This window comes from Mytilus californianus, unplaced genomic scaffold (assembly GCF_021869535.1).
Source record: "Mytilus californianus isolate M0D057914Y unplaced genomic scaffold, xbMytCali1.0.p SCAF_11, whole genome shotgun sequence".
Classification (NCBI taxonomy): Eukaryota; Metazoa; Mollusca; class Bivalvia; order Mytilida; family Mytilidae; genus Mytilus; species Mytilus californianus.
Window position 1 is genome coordinate 20109861 of NW_026262593.1, and position 23961 is coordinate 20133821.

Consider the following 23961-nt stretch of genomic DNA (forward strand, 5'->3'; position numbering starts at 1 on the left):
TCTTAGTCTCATTTGATCAGACGGATTCGGAAATCATCGTCTAGCTTGTTTAATAATCTATTTACATGATGCCTCGGTATTTCATCACTAATTGGATTACAAAGTAAAATAAAAAAAGTTTGAGTTTATGATACCTTCATATTTTTAATTCAAATCATATGACATTTAAAAAGAAATATTAGAAAATTTCTATTAAAAAATATCCTAGACATATCATCGTACATCAATGTGAAGTATAGACGCTTTAAAAAAAGAATACCACTTTCTTTCCTCTGTGCAAAGAAGAATGACACATAAATTAAAAGACTTCTTTATGCACTTAGATCAATCGGAAAATAACACTCAAGATGCATTTGTTTGCCGACTTCAAATTCGTCTATCGCTTGTATTTAAAACTTGTCTGAAACTGCAAAAGGGTATATTTTTAGGTTCTACAAAAATACTCTCACATTATCAATTTTTTACATTACATTTCTCTTCGTTCTCTTTGTAAGCAATGTTTATATTATGCCTTTTTATCGATATAATATATAAATTATAAAATTCTATTCACCAACATATTCATTGCGAATAACGGTATCAAGTACCCCCATATTACACCTAAACAGTTTTATCTCTTTTTCCGAATGTCAAACTTAGGAAGTGATTTATCAACGGTTTGTTTGACCAACCTGCAATCCATTGAAATAAACTTTAAAACTAAAGTAAAACACACGTAGTAAATCGATAAACCCACGCGTTTTTAACCAGAACAAGACAGATTAGTTTCGAGATGGCAGCTCTTAACGGAAAATGGAAACTTACTTCTGGAGAAAAACTTCAGGAATACTTAGATGCATTGGGTAAGTTAGTATGCATTCATTTTACGGTGTTTTATTTTAACAAGACAGCCTTAAGCTTTCAATAAGCTTATAACACTAATCAATACATAATTATTTGCCTTATAGCTAGTTAAAGATATAGAGCAAGGGCATCTATATCAAAGTTTTCAAAAGCACAAATTAAAAAAAATCTACAGTTTTTTCAAAGATTTCAAGTAAGGATAACAAAAAACTTCAAATAAGTTTTACTGGGCATTTTGTAATTTTTAAGTGATAAGAAATTACAAGCAGTCATTAGATACACGACATGCAGACAAATAAAGTTTGTAAAGTTTCTCAGCTAGGTTGTCCAAATACCACAATACACATTTCATTACTTTTTTAAAGGTAATGGAGAATTGTTAATGTAATATAAAAGTAACAAAATGTTTCAGGACTTCAAGATGAGGTGAAGGGGAAAGCTTTGAAAGTTTTGACCCCAGATAACGACATAACGCAAGAAATCAAGGTGTCTGGAAATGATGTCACGATTATCACAACAACGCCAATGGGAACAACGGAATCGAAAGCTGCAGTAGGAGAAGAATCGTCACAATCAGCAATTGACGGAAGTCCTTTAAAGGTACCGTATATTTGCTCAACACAATTACAAGGCTTTCGAATGAGTTATAACAAAATGTCTGCTTATGCACTTTGTTGACTCATATTAATAAATTAATATTTCCGAAATTCATCGAAAATCGTCAAAATATGATGAACTCTTTCATGCTGAATTGGAATTAAGGTTGAGAAATAATGCAGTGATTTCTGGTATAATCAAGGACCGTCTGCGTTGTCTTCTATTACACCCTTTCCTTTTTAAAGGTTGCCTCGAACCATTATATATGTCAATACCTTTACAAAGGAAATATACTTTTTCAGAGGATGGATAAGTTCCATGTAGGACTCAAAATTGTATCAAATTATTTCATCGATACAACCTAACATGGTCACTGTTACTATCATAACTAGAACTCAGTGACCAGATAACAATTTTAGAACAACTTTTTGTCCAGGTACGCTTAAGACCAACGATTTGGAAGCAGTATCTTAAATGAGTCATCTGTTTACCTTTGTTCAATAGATATTGCCATCGTAACTTAGAATAGCAAATCGAAATATATCTTTAAATCTATAAACCACGGGCTCCTAAAAGCTTGTATAGTGGTAATACTTGCCACCCTTACTTTGATTAGCTTGGAGGTATCAAGAATGGATAGATGTCAGATTAATTTTAGATGATTGACATTTATCAATATAGATACAAATAATATGTATATATTCAGTTATTGATACTAAAATAAGGCAATATATATTATTAACCTTGGGATATTTCGTATAAATTATGCACCTTGATACTCCTTCTAACATCCAATATATATTGAAGCAGAGATATATATACTACTATATAAAAATAAGGAGATGTGGTATGCTTTCCAATGAGACAACTATTCACCAAAGTTCAAATGAAGTTGATGTTAGCAATTATGGGCAACTGTACGGCCTTCAACAATGAGGGAAAAAATCCATACCGTATAGTCGGCTATATAAGGACCCTACATGAAAAATATGAAACAATTCAATTGAGAAAACTAACGGCCTAATTCATAACGAAACAATATACGAAAAACAAATATGACAGACACGAACCAACGACAACCACTGAACTACAGGCTCCTGACTTGGGACAGGCACATATTGAATTTGGCGGGGTTAAACATGTTTGAAGGCGCCAACCCTCTCCTCACCTGGGACAAGTACTACATAAGAACGAACTTTAAAAATCAGTTGAAAAGGGCTTAACTCTTCAGATCGATACAAAGCAGAAAACATCTAACAAAACAGAGACCGGGACGTGGCAGGGTATTTATACATTCAACACATTATATTTTCAACTTGCATTATGCTTTCAACTTGCAGTGGCAGAATTAATTGTTGAAATAGCGTTTTGAGTTATAGAAAATTACAATGTAGATATGGATTCGCATTGTTTCTAGATTTCTAGCAGATACTTCTATAACGTTATGAGTTTGCATACACTTGCAATTCAGACATATATTCATATAACGTTATGAGAAGACATGTATTCATATAACATTATAAGGAGACATATATTCATATAACGTTATGAGTTGACATACATTTTTCATTTAGATATGTATTCACATAACGTTAGGAGTAGACATGTATTCATATAACATTATAAGTAGACATGTATTCATATAACGTTATGAGTTGACATACATTTCCAAATGAGATATGTATTCGTATAAGTTATAACTTTATGAGTTGACAAACATTTCCAATTGAGATATGTATTCACATAACGTTTTGAATTTATAATATATATGTATTCACATAACGTTTTGAGTTGACATACATTTACAATTAAGATATGTATTCGTATAAGTTATAACTTTATGAGATGACAAACATTTCCAATTTAGATATGTATTCACATAACGTTTTGAATTTATAATATATATGTATTCACATAGCGTTACGAGTTGACACACATTTCCAATTTGGATATATAGATTATACCACTGCATCGAGTGTGATACGATATTTATCCACTCGAGACAGTTAAATTTTCAAATTTAAAACGCGAGGCTCGCCGAGCGTTTTAAATATCATAGCCAGAAATTAGTAGTACTTTTGCTATTTAATATTCATTATATGTAAATGAGAATTGTACCACGTGATAATAGTTTGAAGTGGACTGGCTTGATATCATTAAAATCTTTAAAACACGGATATTATAAGTTGCCCGTCACAGAGTCCTTCTTTATAATCACTCTGATATTTCCGTAAAGTTGTCAGGCGGTGAAAATCAAAACAATGAACGCGAATTTAGTGAATTTTTCGTGTTTTCGTGAGTTTATTCTTCTTGAAATAGAGGCATTTTAACTTTACGTGGGAACCTAGAGTTCAACGACTACACATACAAGGTTTGGACTTGCTTATTCTTTGGACATTCAAGTTTCAAGTTTCACCCCGGCAACCTGTATTTCTAATGACCATGTTAGCCGATTTTCAACACGAAGTTTGCAAATTTGACGTTTCAGCCATTTTAGCTTGTATTTTATACTGCAATGTTAAAAGCCTCTCGCTTCGATTTTTAAAATAGCTCAGGAACCTTGATTTTTGCAACGACAGTCATTATATTTCGTTTAAATGGTGTATATTGTTGTGTATATTTATTTTCTGCCCCGGCAACCTGTCTATCACTTAAATCAAAGTTAAAACAGACATTTTTTCAAAATTCCCTATCATTTCAATATAATTTCCGTGACCCGTATCCGATTTCTTTAGTATAATATTCAAATAAGCAAAGTGGCGTTGATTTCTGGATATGTTTAAAATTTAACTGTCGAGAGTGGATAAATATCGTATTACACGAGATTTGGTGGTGGAATCTGTTTCTCTAATGATTTTCAAACAATATGCAGGCAAACTTATTCCTTCTTTTTGAATGATCTGCAAAAAGATGTGTTCTTCTATGTGACGTCATCAGGCATGGTCGCCTTTTTTCATGCCGTCACAATAGGAAATTCAGAGGAAAGCAAGAAAATTCGACGTCATAATCGGATTTTAACCAATGAAGAACTGAGATCAAACGAACCACACGTTGATTAAATTTTTTTTATACAATGGGTGCAGAAAGGGATAAATTGACGAAGAATTAGAGAAATGTATTTATATAACGTTATATAACGTTATGAGTTGACATACATTTGTAATTTATATATGCATTCATATTATGTTATAAGTTGACATACATTTGCAATTAAGCCATGTATTCATATAACGTTATGAGTTGATATACATTTGCAATTTATATGTGTATTCAAATAGCGTTATGAGTTGCCAAATACTTGCAATTTCATATATGTATTCACTAAACGTTAAGAGCTGACATACTCACTGTTTGATAACAGATAATTATTGTCTTACCGTTACCACCAAGGGTGACTGGGGAATAGAAGTATGGTCATCATTGGTCTTCCTCCGACCGGCAGTAAAACCCTTGCTAAAGTGAGGCGTCTGTTTGGCTGTGCGGGATGTACAAATTTGCAGCCACGTCCGGTCAGAATGGGGACGTTAAATCATATGCCTCGTGTGAAGAGAGTGCCACGCTCTTTGCACGTTAAGAACCCTTGCAACAACTCTTTGAGGGGTCCGTAGGTGACCTGTTACAAGGCTAAATTTCTGTCCCTATCCAATATACCCTCATTTCCCGAGGTAGTCTAAATCTCTCCGACCTCAATCCCGGACGCCTCTATTACAGAACCTACCTATTGCATTTATTGTTAATTTGTTCTCGTTCTGAATATGCATGAAATATTTGCCATTAAACGTTAAGCAACCAACAATCAATCAATCTTACCGTTACGAGTTTTATGCTTTATACAGCATCAATCGTCCTGGATCATACCACAGCTTACATCCGTCGATAACAGCCGGTAGTTAATATTTATGAGGGCAGCAACTTTCATATAGATAGTTAAAATAAAATAAGGGGTCCTTGAATAGTGTGTTCGTAAAAAGGGGGAAGACTTAGAGTGTGTCAAATATCTGTCGGGGCCACTAAAAATATACTGTTTTTCACAAAATTGATTTAATGCTATTGTACCTTCTTTTGATTAAAAAGTCATTTAACTCAAGGAAAAGTATGTGTTTATCAATTTGTCTTTAAGAAAAACGTGTAATCATCAATCGGGGCCACGTATAGCCGATTATTCGATATGGGGTTTTCTCATTGTTGAAGGCATTATGGTTGGTGATATTATTGTGTTGAATATTGGTACTACCATAGATGAAGAAAAATTAGTTATTAATTGTTATATGCTGAAGATGATGTTATTTTAATGGCTGAGATCGAAGAAGATTTACCAGTATTGTTGAATGTGCTTAGTACATGGTGTCTCAATAATGAGCTGACAGTTAATATAAAATAAATCTAAGATCATGCATTTCAGCAATCCAGCTGTTGTACAAACTATTTTTTCTATTGGTACTGCGACCTGTAATTGCTTTTTAAATTATCTTCGTCATTTCAACTCTGGTGGATAGTTTTCTCATTCGCAATCATACCATAACTCCCTATTTTATATGAATAATAATTACGTCTTGCAGAATTTCAAGCGGTCTGTCATAATTGTTGATATTGGGTTGCGTTGAACCCCAAGGACGCCACATTTTACACCTTTATATTTGAAATAAGTCTGAATTCAAATTTGTGTCTATTCGTGCAAATATTGACACAGTAAATGTGGAAGAATAAAAATAAAGAAACGGACTACAATATTCTCGGCTTTGAGTATAAGCCATTATCCATTGTTTTTACTGTTATTTCCGCAAATCTTTTATTTCAAATATATTTTTTCTAACAAAGCATCAAAGAAAAGATCAACAGCCCTTTTATAATTACTAATTAGCAACAAAGAAAAACAATTTACTAGTTAAAAGATTGATTGGATGACCTTTGTGCTTGTATGACTGTTTCATTTTGGGCTTAGGGACCGGTCATTATTTATCTCCGGGAGAAGGGGGGAGGGGGGGGCGGCAAAATGTAAATTTGAAATGATAAAATATGATTGACCCCCCCTTTTCAAAATGTGTTAAAAAATTTAACCCCCCCCCCTCTTTCGACTACATAAAAACTTTTGACCCCCTCTCTTTTCTGATTATAATTGAAAGGTTTCAAATGATTCCATTATCATATGTTGCTTATATTCCTAGTAATGTATTTCAATACACATACACAGAGAATGCATTGAGGACAACATCCGATACAAGGATACCCTGATGTAACTTTAAAGTCTTTAACAAGCCAAATGCCCATTGTTTGAAGAAATAGTGTCAAGAATTTTTGCCATAAATACAATGCAATGTACTATAATATCAACAATTAGTTTATATTAAAATATTATTATAAAACAATAAAACCATAATAATCTCAAATCAGCATTTTGATTGCTATTTCAAATCACAAATTTTTTGTATTTTTTATTGAAAATACCCTTTAATATAATAAAATTGCTCTATATTAAAAAAATAATCATATTAAGACAGTATATCATATATGTGAAGTGCAAATCTTATAAAGTTAAACAAAATATTCATTTATAGCGACACCAAAGTTTTTTTTCCAAAATAATTAAATGAATACAGTATCTTAGACTAAAAGTATTTTTTTTTAAAATGTCAAAATTTCCAATATATTTTATATAAAATCAGATTTTAAAAAGTGGCATATTTAGCTCGGTATTCATCCAATGATATGCACCATCTCGTCAAACTCAAAAGTAATTGGAGTTTAAGTTGGTTACTAGTATTTAATTATGATTTTGTCATTTACAGTTTTAAAGAGTAAAACATTTGAACTTTGTTTGATATCTGAGCATTACTTTTTATTGTATTCATACAGAATGTCATGCAGGATGTCTTTTTTTCAAGTTAGAGATGTTGAAATGAAGATTTTCCTGGCCTTTCAATAATTTCTTGTATTATAAATGATTCATTTCCACATTGTCGCTCTCTACTCTGACAGAAGAAGGAGGGTCTTCAACAATGAACAAATCATTCATATATTTTTTTATATTGGAAATCTATATGAGGTATATTTAAGATATGGAAAAAAATAAGAAGAAAATGCTTTGAAAATGTCTTTATAGAATATTTTTTGTACACATAAAACAACAGTTTGTAAAATATATGAGTTCATCTTGAAAAATAAAAATGGTGTCACCTTCAAAAAGCAAAGTCTACTTTTGCTGTGGTCAGACGCCAGGATTATGAAACCAATTTTATAATCTCTATTCCTAGTTTCTTAGTCCTATAACATCATGGCTAAGAAAAACATAAGAAAAGTGACTAATTTTGCACATTTTTTGGTAATAATCATTAGTGACTTGACAATAAAATTAGTCAAAGAGTAAAGTGACTAGCTCTAGCTAGATCACTGATAGTGAGAGTTTGATATTTGTGAAAGAGTCAAACTAGGAGACAAGTTAGCTCTGAAGGGCCCAAACAACTATGCATGTATAGTCTATGGTCATGGTATATGGCGATCAATGAATCTATGGCCAATAAAATCATGACCCCCCTACTTGATCAACCTGAAAAAGAATGACCCCCTCTATCAGATTCAATTTTTTTCATGACCCCCACCCTACTTTTTTGCCGCCCCCCCCCCCCCCCCCCCCCCTGGAGATAAATAATGACCGGTCCCTTAGTGCAGTTTCCAGAGCTTAGTGCATCAAGGCGGCCTAGGTGGTGTTTAGGTCGACGTACCGAGAAATTACCAACTAAAATCTGTGTTTTTAGACAATAGGTACAAATAGATGTTTAGTGTCATGAATGTTGGTATGGGATATGTCTTCATAACAAAATACACACATTACCATTTCTTGTGAATGTATTTTTTTCTCGAAACTGTCTTTTTGTGTGACTTTCTTCAACAACAAAATATTTCATTTTCAATATCACACAAGATTTATTTAAATAAATGTCTTATTTCTTTTCCCTCTAATTTTCAAAGGAAACCAACAATCTGTTTTAAAACACCTTGCCCCCCCCCCCCCCCTTTTCCCACAAAAAAATGAATTGGCAATTGACATTGTCTAATATATAATCATCAATAAAATGCTATTGTAATTTTATAAGACCTACTTTATAACATAATCTGGGACTAATACATTTATGTACCAGTCCAAATATACTGTAAATTAGTAAAGGTATATGTTTCTTGTTTCAATTACCGTGTATGAGGGTAGGAATGCAATTTACCGTCAGGCGTCAAAACCGGTCATTTTCGGCTACCGTTAGCGTCAAATTGGTTAAATTTTTATCGTGATTCGTCAAAGTATCCTCATCGTAATTCGTCAGAGGTCTCAAATAGTTAACCGTTACCGTTATTTTTGGAAATGATTTAACGTCGATCAGTCGATTTTTTTATCGTCATAAGAAAATGTACATTTTATCGCCATGCACCAAAAATTACCGTTAACGTCATTTGGCAAGATTTTTTTTACCGTTATTCATCATGAAGGTACCCCATTACAACCCTCATGTATGGGACTATGAATGGGTCACCATTTATGAGGACATTAATTGAATTAACAGATAAGAGAATATTGGGCCAAAGAATTAGATTAGGAGCGGGACCAAAAACTTTAGATAACAGAATAAAAAGGTGATGAAATATAAAGGCTAGATTGATTGATTGTTGATTGCTTAATGTCCAGTGGCAAATATTTCATGCATGTTTAGGACGAATATAATAAAGATCAAAGAATAAAGAATACAGTGAAATGGTAAAAAATTTAAAGATATAGAAATATAGAAACGATGATCTGACCCCCCGCCCCCCCCCCCCCCCCCCCCCACACACACACACCCCACCACCACCACCACCACCATTACCACCCACACTCGCCTATATACATCTCTAAACAAATATCTAATGTGGGTTCATGGTGCCTCAGCCCCCCCCCCCCCCCCCCCCCCCCCCCCCCCCCACCATCACCACCATCACCACCCACACTCGCCTATATACATCTCTAAACAAATATCTAATTTGGGTTCATGGTGCCCCAGACCCCCCCCCCCCCCCCCCCCTCACCACTACCACCACCATTACCACCCACACTCGCCTATATACATCTCTAAACAAATATCTAATATGGGTTCATGGTGCCCAACGTCATATGTTATCTGTTGAATTTTTTTCCTTATTCATATAAAGGAATTATTTAATTCTTATTTTACATTTTATATAAAAATTCGAAGACTGAACATCTGACGTGAAGGTGTATTGAAAACAGCAATAGTTTTGTCCATATAAAAGGTGTGATACATTTTCTACATCTTTTTTGGTTTTTGTTTTTTTTTGTAGAACAATCGTTTATTTGACCAATATAATTATTATTATCTTTTTTTATATTATAATCTTTTGTTAAGACGGTTTTATTTTCATTCTCTTTTATACACTGTATTGTCCTATAGTTTGGGAAAAGAGTTCATTTATTGCAAGAATAGATTATTAATTCATTTAAAAATATCCCCCTTCGGGAATAGCAAATAATTGGATGTCAAAATAAGGCGGAACCCTTTTGATCTTCTTTGGAAATTTAAAGTCATGTGTTGAAGATTAAAAATCGTGCGCCCAAAACATTTAAGATATTTTGAACTCAAGAAATAATAAGTAAAAGTCAAACGCTGAAGTTTTGGAATCTAGTACATGTACAGGATGTATAAAATACAGCTCCGAAGAATTAAAGTTATTTCTAGCGCTGATTTGTTAACGTTAACGGCTATTTTTAGCATTCTTCTTCATTTTTGTTGGACAAAATATTTATTTTCATACTGTCTTGCATATGCAATTAAGTTTCTATCATCCATCTTTGACAATAAGACACGACATTGCTGAAACAGAATTATTATCATTGAACGTTCTTCCCCAGATTGGTGCGATTTTTATCTAAACGTAATTCTTTCAAATCTTCCACGGCTATTTCACACATAAGTCACAATCTTTAAAGTTGGTTCAAAGGAATTGTATTTCTAAAGCTTATCCGCCTTTTGATAAGATTTTGTTTCCTGTTTATATTGTTCGTTGATTTTTCTGCATCATTTGATAATCAGTCATGGAAAGAATGAAAAGAGCAAGCAATTAATCCTTAGTTTGAAAGTCAAAGTCAGACAAGGATTTTATTGATATGTTATCCAAAATCTGGATTGTCCTCATTACAATCAACACACAAACAAAAGATCAAACATTAATTATTACAATCAATTCATATACATTAAAATGTAGAATACAAAACATTAAAAATAGAATCTTGTATGTATGTTCTCCAATTTTCTATTTGACCGAGGAGGGACAGTTTTACGAATGGAAAATATAATTACTGTAAATTCAGAAATTATTGCGTGCATTTATTATTGCGATTTTTGAAGATTGGACAAAAATGCGAGATTAATTATTGCGATGTCAGGAAAATCTGCATACAGATATATGTATAAGATATCAGAATGAGAGTTCTTATTATTGCGATACTAACCTAGTCGCATTATTCGCATTAATAAAAACCTCGCAATAATTTCTGCCGATATTCAAGTTAAAAATTTGTATTTGAAAACAAATAAATAATGTTGAAATCTATACATTCTCTCAAACGTGTGAGGAACCCAAACGTGTCTATTACATAACGTCACTGAACACGAACCATGCATACATGTAGGTACTTGGGGACAGGACAATTTTTTTTTAGCCCTCCCCCTTTTTTTCCAAAATTCGTTATCTTTTTGTTTTCTATTAATTTCAATTAGTTTTCGCGTTTTTCTGTATTATATGAACATAAATATACTACAAGTAACTTGTATTTGCTATTTACTATCAATTCCAAGTTTACTATCCACAGCAGTCACTGATATACTATATATAATCATGGAAGTATTATATTGACAAACAATACAATATAATACTTCCATGATTATATATAAAAGTGACCGCTAATTAATAGAAAAAAATATAACGGATTTTAGAAAAAATGGGGAGGTCTGAAAAAATGTTCTGTCCCCAAGTACCTATGGAACCATGTCTAGCTGGTGTAGAACGTAAATGCAATGAAACAATTGAATATTGCTTCCTTTTGTTATATGCATGCACAAAATTGGCATCTTCTTTTATCCAGTATTTTGTTCTGTTTTGATATTATTGCACTTTAAAAAATTATGAATACACAGGCCTATAGAAAGGTGTTGGTCGGAATCAAAAGTTTATTCATAACGTTTTATGAAATCAAATGATGCTGTATTCGCAAACTCTGCACTTTAAGGGCTTATTGTTCTAAAGAAATAAACAATATCGTTATCAGACTAAAACATCGTGTTTCAATTCATATTTTTCTTGAAGATTGAAATTTCTGTCAGAATCACTTTCATCCATCTCAACATATATGCAATTTCGCTAAAGCGATATGTTTTATTCACATCAAAGATTCATCCTAATTATGGGACTCGTTACTGGTTTTATTTATGTATAATACGCAAACAGATATTACTACCATTTGTGTTGGGTTTATATACTTCAGCAACATCAAGATGACTAATATACTAGTGCTAATAATACAAGAAGACGGACACTTTTAGTTGTAAAACATCAAACAAAGAATAATCATTTGATGCAAAAGTATATTTTTAAGTAATTATAAGATTTCTTTTCATTTACTTCAATGTAAAGTGAAATTAAAATTACTTAAAAATTGTGAACAGCTATAATTTCAAAATGATTAAATCAATTACTACAGTTTTTATAGAAAATTATCATTAATATGTAGGTTTAATACAACAAGCAACATGTATGATACTAGAATAAAAAAATAACTAAAAAAGAATTGAAATTTATCAAAAATCGTAATTTAAAAGCAAAGCATTTTTACGCTACCTTGTAAGAAGTATATGACTTTGTGTTGACTGTTGTCTAGTAAACTGAGTAGTCTGCAAACGAATGTAAGTACTAGAGAGAAAGAAAAAAACTGTAAGAAGTTTACTTATAAACAGCCTACACCTTTTTCCATACAGCTGAATCATCTGTTAGAAAGTTGATTTACGGGTATTCCAAAATCTTATCTTTATAAAAGTATATACTAGTATGTATGCGCTATGAACCCTTATATTATGCTGAGTTGTTTTTTGAGAAATGCACGGTTTTCGAAAATTACAAAAAAATATGCAAATTAAATGCAAATGAGCTAATCCTTGCTGCTGAAAGACATTGTCAATTATATATTTTGTTTTCGTTTATTTCTAAAGAGAAAACGTTGGGAGAAGAAATGCCTTGCTATAGTAGTTTACAAAAGGCCATATTGTCCTGAAACCGGAAGCATCCATTATGTAGCCCCAAACGTCTAAAACACTTACAGTAGACTTATTTCTGCATGTTTGGCACCTTTCGGGACATCACAACCCTTTTACTTGCGTGTTTAAGTGCAAAAGGTTCAGCCAATGAGATAGATCAATTGCTTGAAGTTGTTACAGAAGTATATTTTATGAAATGATAATGGAAAAACTACTATTGAAACTGTCGCACGTCCTGGGAGGCTGAGATCCGAAAATGGAACCTAACCCGTCAAAAGACTTTTTGACATCAAAGTCACAGTGAAGCATTCAACACGCAACAAGACTCTCACCTTCCTGCAAGTTAAAGAAATTTGTTTGCAAAATAACGACCACGCCACACTATGAAAAGAAAAATAAAGTTTGTAGAGTAATGTTGATAAATTAAATCTTGCCAAAAATCTAAGCAGGTAATACAGTGTGCTTTCAGTAATAGTTTTCTGCAACCTTTATACCGAAATGATTCCCACTGATCACTTTATGTTTTTCTCTTCCTTAGTGGAGACTCGGCTCATTCTAAACTTAAACATACGACAAGCCTCACTTACTGAAGTCAAGCAAAATTGTACTGTAAGGTTTATTATGTCTTTATTTTTTGTAACTCTGTTGCGATATCAGGTGAATTGAAATATGAAATTTTGTAGAAATGAATTAGCAAATTATAAGCCATGTCATTACAAGAACAAGTTATATTTAAAAAAAAAATGAGATGAACATTGTTGAGAACTTGACCGACACACTAGCTCATGCAGTCCGTTTTTTTTTTGTATCGTATTTGCACACTAAACAGTCTAAATAAAAACATGTCGTTGCACTCAACCAAATAATACTGATTCTGAGCCAACAAATTTATTTTTGACACTATAATGCTGCGAAGAATCGACAGAATTAAATACTAAAAATCTTTGGTTTGCCCTGAATGTTTGCGTATTTGTGTATAACGGGGTGCAATTATGGGTGTAAGGTATGACGTTAAATACCCTATACAACCAACCAAACTTTTCCCACGAAAGGGGCCCCCCTGGATCCGCCTATTGTATATAACGGGTTATGAATTAAGTTTGATGTAAGATGTTACGGTGTTGTTAGTTGTAAATAACGGGGTATAATGATGGATGTTAGATGTTGTGGTGTGATACTCTGTATATAAAGGGGTACAAGGTTGGATGTTAGATGTGGCGGTGTGATACTCTGTATATAAAGGGGTACAAGGATGGATGTTAGATGTGGCGGTGTGATACTCTGTATATAAAAGGGTACAAGGATGGATGTTAGATGTGGCTGTGTGATACTCTGTATATAAAGGGGTACAAGGATGGATGTTAGATGTGGTGGTGTGATACTCTGTATATAAAGGGGTACAAGGATAGATGTTAGATGTGGCGGAGTGATACTCTGTATATAAATGGGTAGCAGGATAGATGTCAGATGTGGCGGTATGAAACTCTGTATATAAAGGGGAACAAGGATGGATGTTAGATGTGGCGGTGTGATACTCTGTATATAAAGGGGTACAAGAATCATGGATGTTAGATTTGGCGGTATGATACTCTGTATATGAAGGGGTACAAGGATAGATGTTACATGTGGCGGAGTAATACTCTGTATATAAAGGGGTACAAGGATGGTTGTTAGATGTGGCGGTATGATACTCTGTATAAAAATGGGTACAAGGATGGATGTTAGATATGGTGGTATGATACTCTGTATATCAATTGGTACAAAGATGGATGTTAGATGTGGTGGTGTGATACTCTGTATATATAAAAGGGTACAAAGATGGATGTTAGGTGTGGTGGTGTGATACTCTGATACTCTGTATATAAAGGGGTACAAGGATGGATGTTAGATATGGTGGTGTGATACTCTGTATATAAAGGGGTACAAGGTTGGATGTTAGATGTGGCGGTGTGATACTCTGTAAATAAAGGGATACAAGGATATATGTTAGATGTGGTGGTGTGATACTCTGTATATAAAAGGGTACAAGGAAGGATGTAAGATGTGGCGGTATGATACTCTGTATATAAAGGGATACAATGATATATGTTAGATGTGGTGGTGTGATGTTCTGTATATAAAAGGGTACAAGGATAGATGTTAGATGTGGCGGTGTGATACTCTGTATATAAAGGGGTACAAGGATGGATGTTAGATACGGCGGTGTGATACTCTGTATATAAAGGGGTACAAGGATAGATGTTAGATGTGGCTGTGTGATACTCTGTATAAAAAGGGGTACAAGGATGGATGTTAGATGTGGCGGTGTGATACTCTGTATATAAAGGGGTACAAGGATGGATGTTAGATGTGGTGGTGTGATATTCTGTATATAAAGGGGTACAAAGATATATGTTAAATGTGGTGGTATGTTACTCTGTATATAAAGGGATACAAGGATAGATGTCAGATGTGGCGGTGTGATACTCTGTATATAAAGGGATACAAGGATATATAATAGATGTTGTGGTGTGATACTCTGTATATAAAGGGTACAAGAATGAATGTCAGATGTGGCGGTGTGATACTTTGTATATAAAGGGGTACACGGATGGATGTAAGATGTGGCGGTGTGATACTCTGTATAAAAAAGGGTACAAGGATGGATGTTAGATGTGGCGTAGTGATACTCTGTATATAAAGGGGTACAAGGATGAATGTTAGATGTGGCGTTGTGATACTCTGTATATAAAGGGGTACAAGGATGGATGTTAGATGTGGCGGTGTGATACTCTGTATATAAAGGGATACAAGGATGGATGTTAGATGTGGTGATGTGATACTCCGTATATAAAGGGGTACAAGGATATATGTTAGATGTGGTGATGTGATACTCTGTATATAAAGGGTACAAGGATGAATGTCAGATGTGGCGGTGTGATACTTTGTATATAAAGGGTACAAGGATAGATGTTAGATGCGACGGTATGATACTCTGTATATAAAGGGGTACAAGGATGGATGTTAGATATGGTGGTGTGATACTCTGTATATAAAGGGGTACAAGGTTGGATGTTAGATGTGGCGGTGTGATACTCTGTAAATAAAGGGATACAAGGATATATGTTAGATGTGGTGGTGTGATACTCTGTATATAAAAGGGTACAAGGAAGGATGTAAGATGTGGCGGTATGATACTCTGTATATAAAGGGATACAATGATATATGTTAGATGTGGTGGTGTGATGTTCTGTATATAAAAGGGTACAAGGATAGATGTTAGATGTGGCGGTGTGATACTCTGTATATAAAGGGGTACAAGGATGGATGTTAGATACGGCGGTGTGATACTCTGTATATAAAGGGGTACAAGGATAGATGTTAGATGTGGCTGTGTGATACTCTGTATAAAAAGGGGTACAAGGATGGATGTTAGATGTGGCGGTGTGATACTCTGTATATAAAGGGGTACAAGGATGGATGTTAGATGTGGTGGTGTGATATTCTGTATATAAAGGGGTACAAAGATATATGTTAAATGTGGTGGTATGTTACTCTGTATATAAAGGGATACAAGGATAGATGTCAGATGTGGCGGTGTGATACTCTGTATATAAAGGGATACAAGGATATATAATAGATGTTGTGGTGTGATACTCTGTATATAAAGGGTACAAGAATGAATGTCAGATGTGGCGGTGTGATACTTTGTATATAAAGGGGTACACGGATGGATGTAAGATGTGGCGGTGTGATACTCTGTATAAAAAAGGGTACAAGGATGGATGTTAGATATGGCGTAGTGATACTCTGTATATAAAGGGGTACAAGGATGAATGTTAGATGTGGCGTTGTGATACTCTGTATATAAAGGGGTACAAGGATGGATGTTAGATGTGGCGGTGTGATACTCTGTATATAAAGGGATACAAGGATGGATGTTAGATGTGGTGATGTGATACTCCGTATATAAAGGGGTACAAGGATATATGTTAGATGTGGTGATGTGATACTCTGTATATAAAGGGTACAAGGATGAATGTCAGATGTGGCGGTGTGATACTTTGTATATAAAGGGTACAAGGATAGATGTTAGATGCGACGGTATGATACTCTGTATATAGAGGGGTACAAGGATGGAGGTAAGATGTGGCGGTGTGATACTCTGTATATAAAGGGGTACAAGGATGGATGTTAGATGTGGCGGTGTTATGCTCTGTATATAAAGGGGTACAAGGATGGATGTAAGTTGTGGCGGTGTGCTACTCTGTATACAAAGGGGTACAAGGATAGATGTTAGATGTGGCGGTGTAGTAAGTTGTATTTAACGGGGTACAATGACAAATATGATATGTGACGGTGTTATAAGTTGTATATAACGGGGTACAATGACGGATTTAAGTTGTAACTGTGTAGTAATTTGTATGTAACGTGGTACAATGGCGAATATAAGATGTGACACTGCTGTAAGGGTACAATGATGGATGTAAGATGCGACGGTGTAGTAAGTTGTATAAAACGGTTTTCAAGGATGGATGTGATGTGACGGTGTTATAAGTTGTATATAACGGTGTACAAGGATGGATGTAAGATGTGACGTTGTGATAAGTTGTATATAACGGTGTACAAGGATGGATGTTAGATGTTACGGTGTTATAAGTTGTATATAATGGGGTACAAGGATGGATGTAAGATGTGACGGTGTAATAAGTTTTATATAAGGGGGTACAATGACAAATATAAGATGTGACACTGTTGTAAGGGTACAATCATGACAAATATAAGATTTGACACTGTTGTACGGGTACAATGTCATTTGGTCTCTTGTGGAGAGTTGTCTCATTGGCAATCATACCACATCTTCTAATTTTTATATCCATAGTAAATATTACTAAATAACTCTCTTATCTTGTTTGAATTTTAAACACATGACGTTGTATGTATGTACACATGCCTAGCGCAATGGTAATTAACTCATTACGCTATGAACGCACATGCAAGCTCTTAATATATACGAGTACAGTCCTTAAATCTGAGTGCTAAGTGAATCATGATATGGATGCTCGGGTTTGTATAGCTACAGTTTAAAGCAGAGAACATGTCTGGGTATGATAAAGATCATTATAGGATTAAACTCATTTTTTTTAGAGGTTATTGATATGTAAACTTGGTCGATTAACTCACAAAATGAATTTGTAGTTTGTGAGTCATCGACACAGTTCACACATCAATAACCTCTAGAAAAGATGTGTTTAAAGGGGTACCCAACACTTTCACTAAAATAGATGTGGCTCGTTTAATTTTCATAAAATTTTGATAAAATAGTTACTTGAACCTGTTGATAGAAATATAAAAGTTTCAAGAAATTTGAACCAAACAATTTACAGGAATAATTTCATTGGATTATAGCAGTTTGACAAACACTAATTTTGATTATTGAGAACTTTACTAATAGTATACAATTAAAACGTTCAGCTGATTTTTAAAGAGTTAACTCCCATTAAGTGTTTGTAACCCCCTTAATCCTTATGATTTTAAATCGGAACGTTATTTATTATTTCTTTTGATTTTAACTTTCTTTACAAGGCATCGTAAGTAGTTTCACCAACATAGTTTATCGAAGTGTAAACCTAGGAAAGAAACTTTAACGGACCAATCAAATTCAAGTATTTGTTGATAAGCAAACCATATAATAAGAATTAGCACACCGTACAACCGAATTGTCATGATTCAATTAAAAAAAAAACAACGTCAAACAAGGTCACAACCCGACGTTTTGCTAAATATGGTAAAAAATAGTTATGTCTATATACAAATCTAAGAATCTTTTAACTATTTGTGTATAACAAACAACACATTAATGATTATGCTGTCTCATAATGTTATATGAATACGATGCAAGCTGTGGTATTAGTTAGGACGAAGAATTCTGTATGAAACATATAAGACCATATAACAAATTACGTGAAGAGAATCCTTATTAACCTTATATGAAAACATATCTCCATTGCAAGTGTATGCCATCTCATAACGTTATACGAATACATGGCTACTTATAATGTTATATGAATACATGGCTTAATAATGTATGTCAACTTATAACGTTACATGAATACATGTCTACTCATAACGTTATATGAATACATGTTTACTCATAACGTTATATGAATACATGTCTACTCATAATGTTATATGAATACATGTCTACTCATAACGTTAAATGAATACATGTCTGCTCATAAAGTTATATGAATACATGTCTACTCATAATGTTATAGGAATACATGTCTACTCATAACGTTATATGAATATATGTCTGAATTGCAAATGTATGTCAACTCATAACGTTATATGAATACATGTCTACATGAATTGCAAGTGTATTGTCAACACATAACGGTATGGAAGTATAGGTTTGAAAAAATCTAAAAACGATACGAATTCATATCAACATTGCAATAGTCCACAACCCATAACGCCCATTCAACAACTAATTATGCTACTGCAATTTGAAAGCATAATGCAAGTTGAAAATATAATGTGTTATTCCTAAAAACAAAAACAAAAAGGCACAAAGTACAGACCTGACAGTACTCGCAGTTACTGAGCTAGTTCAAAGCCAATAAAAACTAATAAAAAATCCTGTATCTAAGACTAAAATATCAATCAGTACACATCCAACATCCAGTGGATTTAATATAAAGACGCATTTCTCTCTGATTGTAGGAAATACCTCAAATCACTCACCCGCGCATCACTCACAATCAATGTCAGCAATGCAACATGGAAAAAAAACCCACGTGAACACAAAAAAATCTACTTGGTCCAGCTGTGACTTACTATTTTATCTCAATATTTGGGTATCCCAGTGAACATTCCTCAAACTATTTTTTACTTGCTTAATGTCCAGTGGCAATATTTCATACATATATAGGACAAATTGGTTGAACGGTTGTATTTTTCTTCAATAGACAATTGCATGAACTTAATTAGGCCACCACAATTGCTTTGGATTATATATCTGAAATAAAATCAGTGATGCAGATATTCTTTTTTCCCCTTTCAGGTGATATACAAAATAGATGGTGACAAACTAATTGAAGAACAAAAAGGATCATTTGAATCCGTCAATGTGAGGTCTCTAGAAGGCGACCAGCTAATCATGGTAATTTTAACCATGGATGTATTATATTGACATTTCATTTTACTTCCATGTTGTAACCAACGTAATCTTAGTTTTAAAGTTGATTTGTAACTTGTGTCCATATCCAAATATACTAAAATTTGCAACGCAATGAACTAGAAACAGACAACTGATACCAGTTGACTTTAAAAGCTCACACTGGCTCTTTAAGAGGTTTTTGGCTCAGCATTAACTTCTCAGGCTATTTGCAAAAAGGAAAAATCGCTATTTTCTTTTGTTAGCAACTTGCCTAAAGCTTACCTTGTTTCCGCTACTAGCTTTAATGAAATTTAAGAAAGGAATCAAAAGTGGTATTAATCGAAATACAAAGAGAAAAAATAAGTAAGACCTTTTCCAAGTCTTGAATTTTTATTTGTCGTACAGATAATACTTTTTGCACATGTTGTTATTACATTTTTATTTATTTCAGAAATTGACAGCAGGAAATGGAGTCACGTGTATCAGGAAATATGTTAAAGTGTAAAAGAGGGGCAAATCATACCAAGGAAACTGGCTTCTTATCAACATGGCATGCCTAAATCCTCTGCTTGATTTTTTTTTGTATGCAGTGAAAACTTAAGTGCTCTAGCTTAAACTGACTTACAATTTGTCACCCGTGTGTGTTTTTGGTGTAACAACTATTTCATTTTTCTTTTATTAAACAAGTGCTAATAAATTCAATTGAATCGTGATAATTTAAATACATATTTGTGGATAATGTCTTGATGCATTTTATATGCTGTTTTGAAAATGCTGCCGAACCATAGCAAGCAAGATCTGGAGTGTCTTTGACGACAAAATATTCCTAATAGTGCTTAGATGCCAGGATGTACGGTCAGAAAAAACATACTATAAATCAGTACATGTTTAAAACAAAAAAGCTACTTTCAGTTTGTGTAGAATATTTTGGCAATTCTGGTATTAAATTAAAGCCAGAGGACTAATGATTATTGTAAAATACTTTACGACTAATATTTTTGAAATATAAAAAGTTGCAAGTAATTTAAAAATGTGGGTATATATTTGTCTGATTCTTAGATTCGGTTCTTCCGAAGTTCCGGAAACTAATACTCTCTCATGAATATGCAATTAAAGACTTGTACGTCGATTTATTTTAGCACAAGACACTACACTTAAGGTGTTGCTTTGACATGCAATGACTTTTATTTTATTTGAAATTAGGACAAAAGAGATATGACTGCTTGAAAAACAATGGGACCATAAATTATTGAACTTCGCTATGGCGAAGCAGTTCTACTTCTCGACAAAGGACGACTTCATATGAAAATAAATTTTCAGAAAAGATCATTATCTTTATCACCGTCAAGATAAGAATTTAAAACATCAATTATAGTGCTCAATTTACACATATGAATGATATCATTAAAAGGCATGTTTTCTAGATCTTGTATGTATGTCGAGCCGTTTTACTATTTATTCGAACAAGATATATATCTTATATTATATAGTTTGATTAGATATCTTATCAAATTTATTAGATGTCTTATATATATTTCATAAGATATCTTATATACTTTTATATTTAGATATCTTATAAAGTTTATAAGATATCTTATAAAGAAAATTATATGTGATATCTTATAATTTATATAAGATATATCATATAATTCATAAAATATCTTATATATATTATATGAGATATCTTAAATACTTTATAAGATATCTTATAAAGTATATGATATATCTTATAAAGTATATAAGATATCTTATAATATATCTTATTAAGTTTATAAGATATCTTATAAAACTACATTATATAAGATATCTTATAAAGTATATAAGATATCTTATTAAGTATATTAGATATCTTTTAAAGTTTATAAGATATCTTATAAATATTTTTTATATAGCATACCTTATATACTTTATAAGATATCTCATATAGTTTATAAGATATCTCATATAGTTTATAAGATATCTCATATAGTTTATAAGATATCTCATATAGTTTATAAGATATCTCATATCGTTCATAAGATATCTCATATAATTTATAAGATATCTAATAAAGAAAATTATATGAGATATCTTATAAATTATATTAGATATCTTATAAACTATATAAGATATCTTATACACTATAAAAAATATCTTATAAACTATATAGATATCTTATAAACTATATAGATATCTTATAAACTATATAAGATATCTTATAAACTATATGAGATATCATATAAAGTTTATTAGATATTTTGAAGTTAGAATAAATAGTAAAACGGCTTGCCATATGTATGATTAGTTTACGATTCAATCGGTAAGGCAAATACGGATTATCCTTGAATAGAAAAAAAGGACTCTTTCGACACCATGACATGCAGCAGTGGTTTTCAGTATTTCTCTTTTTTTGAGAAATTAAAAGTATACGTGAAGAGTCCTATTTTCCAAAATGCTTATATTTTTCTATCAATTTCTTTGCTCTAAAGGTTAGAATTTAGAAGGTTTCTTCGAACTTAAATCGTTTACCAATTTCTTCTCTTTACCAACATAGGGTAAAGTTAATTAGTTAACTTCAATATTAACTAGTACTGAAATATGGTGCTAATATATTAATGTGATGAATATTTGGGACTTAGACATAAAGTGAAGAACTTTTTTGGAATCTAGTTAAAGAGAATATAAAAGGTTTTTTGTTTTTTTTTTTTTTGTTTTTTTGTTTTTTTTTTTCATCTTAAAGGTACAACACGACCAAAAGCAAGACTCGGGCACCTTAATCAAACTGTTCGAAATCCCTGATAAAAAAAACCAACTTATAATTTAGTTCGCCAGACAAGCCAGACATGCACTTCATCTAGATAAGACTCAACCGTGGTGATTGAATCAAATTTAGTTAAAGGGTGAATCAAAAACAAAGTTGAAGTTGCGCTAAATCTGCAAAGAGTATCTATCCCTGTGGATTAAAATGATTTTGTTTTTAATGAACAGTAAATGTACAAAAAATGAGCACTGCGGTGATTTCCATGTAAACACAGGATTGTCAATTACCGGGCTGATGATACCCTTGGTGACAAAACGCATACAAGCAGTGGCATCGACCCAGTGGGTTTAAATAACTATTAAAGAAACAGGTCGTTGGAATGATACGAAGAGTTATGTGCAGTATTTCACCCATATTTAGTCTTTCATTGAAATAGGAGGGTATTTAAACATAACATAGGAAGATACCAAGACCTTGTTGATAAATATTCAGTATCAACTTTACAAATAATACATTATGGTCTGGAAGTATAGATTCTAGGTACTGACGTTGTTTATCATCTTAATGACGTGTTATAGTGTTCTTTTCATTTGTTTTTGTATATTTTTAACCTTTACTGTTTAGTCCATTTTTGGTAATATCCTTTTGGCGTGGCTCGGTATTTATACATCCCGCCATTGTGTTATTGTGCTATGGTCATTTTTTTGTATTCTTGTTTTTCATTTTTCCTTATGTGCTTTATCTATAGAGTGTTTACATGCCTTTTTGTTTTTTGTTGTTGACGTAGTTGTTTGTTTTTATGGTGATTAAGATTAAAACACAATGTTGACTACTGTATCCCTATTTTTGACATTTTTACCTATTATGTCTGTTTGTTTTGCTCAAACATTGTTGTCAATGTAATGTAATTTTACGCGAGAGGTTTAGCTAGCTATAAAACCAGGTTTAATCCACAATTTTCTACATAAGGAAATGCCTGTACCAAGTCAGGAATATGACAGTTGTTTTCCATTCGTTTGATGTGTTTGAGCTTTTGATTTTGCCATTTGATAAAAGACTGTCTGTTTTGAATTTTCCTTAGAGTTTTTTTTTGTTGTTATTTTACTCTGGTTCCATGGTCCACATGAGGAATCTCTTAATAAGACAAGCTGACAATATTTGTGTTAAACTATGTGTACCACAGACACCATAGACATTCATAAGTTTGGCAGTATAGGGTAGGGGTACTCGGTTTGTTACATAGTTTAACTCAATTATTGCCAGTTTGCCATGCAAAGAATGTCTAACGTGGGTCATGGTATTGAAAGTATAAAGGGTTGGGAAGAGGGTTACACAGTATGTCACATAGTCCA

At 32.9% G+C, this 23961-nt stretch overlaps 1 protein-coding gene across 1 annotated transcript; it reads left to right on the forward strand.

Moving 5' to 3' along the window:
* The first annotated feature begins 636 nt into the window (after positions 1–636).
* On the forward strand, positions 637–20591 carry LOC127719704 (sodium/calcium exchanger regulatory protein 1-like). Its single transcript, XM_052225941.1, has 4 exons — positions 637–842; positions 1256–1443; positions 19774–19872; positions 20321–20591. Exons 1-4 carry the CDS (start codon positions 773–775, stop codon positions 20372–20374), a joined length of 411 nt encoding a protein of 136 aa, XP_052081901.1. The 5' UTR covers positions 637–772; the 3' UTR covers positions 20375–20591.
* Positions 20592–23961: the final 3370 nt, after the last annotated feature.

What these genes read in the sequence shown, in the direction of transcription:
- LOC127719704 (XM_052225941.1), top strand. Translation starts at nt 773, where the DNA reads ATGGCAGCTCTTAACGGAAAATGGAAACTTACTTCTGGAGAAAAACTT. An exon ending in GGAATACTTAGATGCATTGG is followed by an intron (nt 843 to 1,255) that starts GTAAGTTAGTAT and finishes AAAATGTTTCAG; the next exon opens with GACTTCAAGATGAGGTGAAG. An exon ending in AAGGCGACCAGCTAATCATG is followed by an intron (nt 19,873 to 20,320) that starts GTAATTTTAACC and finishes TATTTATTTCAG; the next exon opens with AAATTGACAGCAGGAAATGG.